This window comes from Dipodomys merriami, unplaced genomic scaffold (genome assembly GCF_024711535.1).
Source record: "Dipodomys merriami isolate MVZ:Mamm:240054 unplaced genomic scaffold, mDipMer1.0.p SCAF_3, whole genome shotgun sequence".
Taxonomy (NCBI): Eukaryota; Metazoa; Chordata; class Mammalia; order Rodentia; family Heteromyidae; genus Dipodomys; species Dipodomys merriami.
This window is the reverse complement of record NW_027204492.1, coordinates 42,280,051-42,287,691: the sequence shown is the minus strand read 5'-3', so window position 1 is coordinate 42,287,691 and position 7,641 is coordinate 42,280,051. Positions and strand designations below refer to the sequence as shown.

The window sequence follows — 7,641 nt, the reverse complement described above, 5'->3', positions numbered from 1 at the left end:
TTTTAGTGGAAGCGAAAGTGAGAAATGTGTCTTCTACATAGGACTGCATCATTTCACAGAGATGTCCAGCTGCGGGCGTGGATGAACTCGTACCCCCCACCTTCACCATGAGCAGCATCGCTGCTCTTCTGCCAGGCTAAGGATTGGGACAGAGATCACTGAGTTTCGCGTCCGTACCACGGTCATCTCAACATTCTATTAAAAAAAAAAAAAAAGCGGAGAGTGCTTGAAAGCATTTGATTCCAGGGAAATACCGACCCCCTAGGCAGAATCGGTGAGAGGAAGTCGGCTCTCCCTTGGGTTCTCCCCGGGCGAGTCCGAGGCGGGGTCTTCAATGGCGTCTTAAAGCCGGGTAGCGAGTGGCAGGGGTGAGGGTGTAGCAGGGGGTGCGGAGATTCCGAGCTGCCGCCGTGGGAGGAGGAACCGAAGGGCCCGGGATCCGCCGTCCAATCGGAGAGGTCTGGGGCGAGGCCTGAGGGTGTGGCCTGCTACAAGACTTAAAAAGACCCGCGCGGAACCGCTCAGCTCCCAACCGGCTCCGAGCCAGCCAGCGTTCTACTTCTGCCAGCGTCCTCGCGGGAGCCACCAGGCCTCCAGGTGAGAACGCGTGGTCCGGTCGGAGTCGGGGACCGTGAGGACGGGAGGGCGCGCGCGGGGCATGTGCGGGGTTTGGGGAGGAGGAGGCGGCGGTCCGGGCCGATGTTTCGCGGCTGCGCGGCGGGTGGGTCGTGTGAGAGGCCGCGCCTTTGTTTCCTCGGGGCGCAGCCTCCAGGTTTTCAGTTAAGGATACTGAGCCTCCCGGGGGTCCCCGGACGGCCTGAGCCGTCCAGCCGCGTCTCTACAGTTCCCAGACGGGGAGGACCCGGAGGAGGGTTGGGGCTACTCTGGAAGGCTTTCGGGGTCTTGGCCCTTGGCTTCTTCACCCCCATTGTGCTAAGGCACACGACAGCGATAACAGGTACTTTGAAATGTACGCAAACTGCTCCTGACCGCCCGCCCTGCCATGATTCTGTTAATCCCAGGTTAGCCAGCGTTGCCTTTGGCGTCTGATCGCAGAAACAAGTCTCTTGGGGCAGCCTTGACTGGACGGGGCGAGTTTGGAACTTGTGGCTGCTTGGGGTCCTCTCCACTCTACCCTGGGCACTGGCCCTGCCTTCTCCCACCAGGGTGGGGCGAGGCACGCAGAGGACAGAGCTTTCCCCTCTGGTGTGTGTGGGCTCCTATTGTCTCTTCTGAGCAAACCCGGAATGATTGGTGGTCACCAAACGTCTCGCGCCTACAGCCAAGCAGCTTACCTTCTTGCCTCTTACCGGTACCAAGAAGGGTGAAATGAGACAACTCATTCTGCTGAAGTCTCACGTCAGATCCTAATTAGCTGTTCTTTCTAATAGCATTTACAAACCAATGACACCAAGATTGCATGACGTGTAATTGGTTATGCTGAATTAAATACCTCCTTTTACTGTAGCATCTTAGTCTATGGTCTTTGGACATTTTAAATAGAAAGAAATTAGTTCAACTGTATGTGTATGTGTGTGTTGCTGTTTTTCGCTTAGAAAATGCAAAAAAAAACACCTGTAATTGAATAGAAAGTGAAGATACTCAAATAGTTCTACCCTCTATTATCACACAATTCAGCCCTTGTGGTAAGCCTCCTCCTCCTTACCCTTCTTATCTTCATCCCCGATCTTCTGTCCTACTCTGGTGCTTCTGTCCCCTCCATTTCAGAATTGTTGTGATTTTAGAAGTCAGACATATTGGCTCTGGACTTATTGGGCGTCTTGATTTTAGTGTATATTCATTCATCATCACTGCCTACCAAAAGTAATGATGTGAAATTGAGAATATTCTAATAAAAACGTGACTTTTCTAAGGTTGATTTCTGTTTCCTGTTAAAATAAGCAAGAAAAATATACATTGTTATTAAATGAGGTAATATTTTACTTTTGCCTCTGGATCTGATGGTTGTTCTGAATAACCTTAAATTTTGATTTTTCACTGTTTTAGTCAAGATGAGTGATAAGCCAGACATGTCCGAAGTGGAGAAGTTTGACAGATCAAAACTAAAGAAAACTAATACTGAGGAAAAAAACACTCTTCCTTCAAAGGAAAGTAAGTCATGTGGGATTTCTAGTTGAATCAAACAATGGGCAAAGTTGATCAGATCTGTAAATAAGCCTATCAGTTTTGCTCTCCAGAATTTCTCAAGGAAGATTTCTAGACAAACAATATATTCACAGATGCTGCAGAAAACTTTTTGTTATGTCTACATTATTTGAGAACTCCAAAATAAGTCAAAATTATTGAAAAGTGGGCTGGGAAGGTGGCTCAGTGGTAGAGCCCTTGCCTTGCATGCCTGAGGCCCTGGGTTCAATTCCTCAGCACCACATAAGCAAAAAGAAAAAAGCCCCACGACCGGACCCAAACAAAATTATTGAAAGGCATAATTTGGGGGCTGGGAAGGTGGTTCAGTGGTAGACGCCTTGCATGCATGAGGCCCTGGGTTGGATTCCTCAGCACCACATAAGCAGGAAAAAAAAAAGCTGGAAGTGGTGCTATGGCTCAAGTGGTAGTGTGCTAGCATTGAGCTGAAGAGCTTAGGGACAGCGCCCAGGCCCAGAGTTTAGGCCCCACGACTGGACCCCCCAGAAAAAGAAAAGCATAATTTACTTACTGTCTTTTGATATATTTTACAAAATTATTTGCTTTACTTTTCAAATTTACATAGTCTATGGGAAAATGGAAACAGTGCAAAAAAAAACTATAGTTGATGTGGATTCTAATAAATCTTGAGATGGTTTACATTCATGCATAAGGATTTCTAGTAATGATTTCTGTTTGTAAATTTAAAGCAGGTATCACAGCATTCAGTGACTAATTCCTTTCTAATAATGTTAGGGATCAAACCCAGGGCCTGTGCATGCCAGGCAAGCACTCTACCACTAAGCTATTACTTCCCCCTTCCAGTCTGGTAGCAAAGAGCTCTTTTGCAAAAAACTGAAATTAATCTTATGAGAACATTATCCTTATGACTTCTTTTGTTTTTCTCCCCAGCTATCCAGCAGGAGAAAGAGTGTGATCAAACATCCTAAAATGCAGATTGCCTCTCAAGAGCAAGCTTCAACATCACCTGACATTCTTGCTTAATTTAGGCTTATTTCTGTAAAACTATGTGTTTGTGGAGACTTGAGGCACCTGTAGATGATTTCTCTTCTATATTCCCTGGCTAAGAGGTCAACAGTAACCAGTGTCCCCTTAAATTTGTTTTTAAAGTGAAATTTCAGATGGTACATGACATGCTGTCAGTAATCTCACTATTGATGACCTTTGTGGGTATGGTCCTTGTGCCCCCTACAGCGTGAGTCAGTTTAACCTATAATGGGTGCCTTCTGCTTCATAATAATTTTGTAGTCTCTTAATTTTCATTTACAATAAAGCATTAAAAATATAGTCATAGTCTTCCTGTGGTTTATTCTTAGTGGTCTTCTTAGGAATTAACAGTACATAAGTGTAGCCTTTCAGCTAACCAAAATGGTTGAAGAAAACTATATTAACAGATTAGTCATGTGGGAAATAGTCTTTTTGCCTATTCACCTCTCCAGGAACTTTGTTAGACCTTGATCAGATACTTCCAACATCTACAATTCTGAAGAAATGAATTTAAGCCAACTATTTATATTATTATAACAGTTCAAACTGGCAATGCAACAAGGGCTGCGTAGAAATGAGCATCTTCCAAATCCCTGTCCTTAGATAATGCTATTCTCAGTTTAAATTTAGAAAAGCCAATATCCTATAATTCAGTTTTATGTCATATTTGTTATATGTTATATTTATAAATATAAACATTATGGGCCTATTACTGCAGAATATTTATTTACTTATTTTTGGTGATACTGGGTGTTAAGCTCAGGACCTCTCCCTTGCCAGGCTGCTTCTCAACCACTGAGCTACAGACTAAATTTATGTTTGTCCACAATGACTTTTTTTGTGTGCCAGTGATGGGGCTTGAACTCAAGGGCTGTCCCTGAACTTGTTGATGAAGGCCAATGCTCTACCATTTCAGCCACAGCTCCATCTGGCTTTTGTGTGGTTAGTTGGAGATTAGAGTTGGAGTTCCTGTCCGAGCTGGCTTTGAACCTCTATCTCAGATGTTAGCCACTAGTACCCAGTTACAATGATTATTTTTGAGACAAGAGTCTCGCTACCTGCTTGAGCACTCACCTGAACCAAACTCTGCCTATTTACATTTCCCCTGAAGCTGTTTGTGCTACCTGCCAAGAAGGTAATCTCTCATTTTGCCTGGGAATTATCTTGAACATGATCTTTGTACCTCAGCCTCCCAAGCAGTTAAGATTGTAAGTGTGAGCCACTGTGCCTGATGAAGACCAGGACCTTTTTATTTAAAAAAAAGTACTATGGCCGGCCCCGGTGGCTCACGCCTGTAATCCTAGCTACTCAGGAGGCTGAGATCTCAGGATCACGGTTCAAAGCCAAGCCCCGGCAGGAAAGTCCGTGAAACTCTTATCTCCAATAAACGCTCAGAAAACTGGAAGTGGCCCTGTAGCTCAAGTGGTAGAGCCCTTGCCTTGAGCTGAAGAGCTGAGAGACAGCGTTCAGGCCCAAAGTTCAAGCCCCATAGCCAACAACAACAACAAAAAGTACTATGGCCAGGCACCAGAGCTCATGCTGGTAATCCTAGCTACTTAGGAGCCTGAGATCTGAGGATTGAGGTTCAAAGCCAGTCCAGGTAGGAAAGTCCATGACTCTTTATCTCCATTTAACCACCAAAAAGCTAGAAATGGAGCTGTGGCTCAAGTGGTAGAGTGTTAGCCTTGAGGAGAAAAGCTCAGGGACAGTGCCCAAGCACTAAGTTCAAGCCCTAGGCCTGGCACACACACAAAAAAAGTACTATGTCAAATGAACCTAGGCATTGTGCCTCTCTGTTCCTGTCCCAAGAGTATCTCATGGATTTTCTTATCTCCCTTTCCTAAAGGGTCACTTTCTTATATTTTTGCTGAGGTTAAAGAAAATGGAAGCTCTTTGGTGTACTTCATTATAAACTTCCACAAGCAAAATGGTAGGAAGGCCAACTTTGTTCAAGTGCTGATGAGGCTACTAAAAATCACAGGATTTAGTGCAGCTATCGAGAATTTGGACCTTAGAAGAAACTATGTTGGCCAGCAGTACTTTATCTTCTACCTATAGCATCATTCTATTAAGTCACTTAGCCCCTTGAAGGGTTGTACTGCTTTCATTGTGTTCAACCATGTAACTTCTGTCCAATAATCATAGATTTCATACTGAAAGACTTACACAGTGTAATCATTTTCCAGTATTTAAAATCAAATGTTGTGTGCTTGTACCTTTAAATCTTCCCTGATGACACTTCCTATATCCATCCATTAGATCCGAGTTACACAAGATGGGGAACCAATCTTGGTTGTAGATATGCTTATCATCAGATCTCTGGACCCTGATTCTATCATCCAACACATTTACTCTCTTTTCAGTTTTTCCATTTGTAAGTTTCATAATGATACTATGCATTCATAACCGTTTTAATCTACAGCTTCACACTAATCCAGTTTAAGACTGGGCCTATTTCAAAGGGTCTAAAGGAAAGCATGAATGTTGTCAGGTGAACAAGAATGGGCAGTAACTCCTAGTGCCCAGTTGTACCTAGTAGTGCATGTAGTAACCATACTGCTTATTCAAGTATTTATTTACCACTGGGCAGTGTAAGTGCCAGGGTGTGTGTGTTGGTAGGAGGCAGATGAGCAGTACATGGCAAGAGGTGAGAGATGCACCCGATAACACAGAAACATGATGGGAAAAACATAGTTTCTCTGTGGAGTATTTTCCCCTTACATTAAAAAAATTTATTTTATTAGCATATATTATTTCTGCAGGGGATTTCATTGTGACATTTTCATAAACTCATATTATGTACCCAATTCAAATGCCCCCATCACACATCCTAATCCACTTCTCTCTCTTTCTTAAAATAGCTTCAACTGATTGTTTTATTGGTATATTAATATATATATATATTACTTAGTATTTAGTCTCTTTTACTTTCTCAATTTCTTAAATACATAATGTGGGGGCATTTTTTCTTCCTACTGGGATCACTTGCTTTTCCAATCCAACATGTTTTCAATAGCCTCTATACCTGTAAATGAAAATTTACTGCTGTGAATCCATTTATTTGCAAAAAACAACATCATTAAGGCCTTGTAAGAGTTACACTTAACAATGAAAAGAAAAGGCATAACCTGATAGCAGGACCTAGTGTACAACTAGGCGTGCTATATAGTAGAGTTGCATTTGGTAAGTGAAGAAACAAACCCCGAGAGAAAACGAGATATTATTTAGGTTGAACAGGAAAGAGTTATTGCTCAATATGCAAAGAAGGTAGTTTCACTCAAGGTGTGATAATTACTTGCAATGATGTTTAGAACTTCTCAATATGTAGTCCCTGGACTACAAACATCAGACTGACCCTTAATGGTTTGTGTGTATTCCTAGGCTTTTTTTTCTAGATATTAAGGTTCAGTTAGGATGTTCTATTGTCATGGTCTGACAAAGTTAAACTTTGTATTATTATTACTTCTCTCTTTCTCTCCCTAACATATACTCACATCTGGCACCCTACACTTGAACTATACCTCTAATTTTGGACTTTTTGCTGGTTAACTGGAGATTAGATTCTCATGGATTTATCTGCCTAGGCTAGCTTCCTGAGTTCAGCTTCCTGAGTTGCCAAGATTAGAGGCATGGGCCACTAGCTTCAAACCTACTTCTCTCCTTTGATGATGTATCACAATCTTTGGTTGCATGACAATCTTTTGCTTCCAACATTTGGATTCTGGGTCTCATGTAGAAAATTTATTTCTAAAAAATTAGTATATAGAAGCAGGAAGATGATGGCTCATGCTTGTAATCCTTGCTACTTAGGAGGCTGGGATATGAGGATTGTGGTTCAAAGCCAGCCCAGGCAGGAAAGTCCATGAGACTTATGTCCAATTAACCACCCAAAATCCAGTGGAGCTGTGTCTCAAACAGTAGAGTACTAGCCTGTGGACAAAAGCTCAGGGATAGTGCCCAGGTCTCAAGTTCAAGCTGCACAAATGACAAAAAAAATAGTATATAAATGAAATGGAGTAGACTGCAGGAATTTTGCTTTAGGTCAATATTCTTCGAGTACTGTATCTGGGACAGCAGCATTATTGTCATCTGTGAACCTGTCAGAAATACAAATTTTCAGGCTGCCCTCCAGATGTAATAATCAGAAATTAGGAGAATCTGACCCAGAGATATGTTTTCACATGTTTTTCAGATGACTTCAGTGATACATATTTCTGCTTTAGATAAATGGTTTGTTGCTGAGATTGTTTTTAGGACTAGATTATAATATAAAACTTTGTAAAACATTTCAGAAATTATAAAGACAATTCTTCAATTCAGCAGGCATTTATCAAGAGTTTACTGTATCTAAGCTAAGCATAGTGGTAAACGCCCATAGTATCAGCACTAGGGAAACTCAGACAGGAAAATTGGGTTGCATTGTAGGTTACATAGTGGGTTACAAAGTGAGTTCCAATCTACACTAGACCTAGGCTACATAGCAAAAGGTTT

General features: G+C 42.4%; 1 protein-coding gene across 1 annotated transcript; it reads left to right on the top strand.

Annotated features, from left to right (window-relative positions):
* The first annotated feature begins 544 nt into the window (after positions 1–544).
* Tmsb15a (thymosin beta 15A) lies at positions 545–3,431 on the top strand. Its single transcript, XM_070039018.1, has 3 exons — positions 545–597; positions 2,008–2,112; positions 3,055–3,431. The coding sequence occupies exons 2-3, from the start codon at positions 2,013–2,015 to the stop codon at positions 3,090–3,092; spliced, it is 138 nt and encodes a 45-aa protein (XP_069895119.1). The 5' UTR covers positions 545–597; positions 2,008–2,012; the 3' UTR covers positions 3,093–3,431.
* The last annotated feature ends 4,210 nt before the right edge of the window (positions 3,432–7,641 follow it).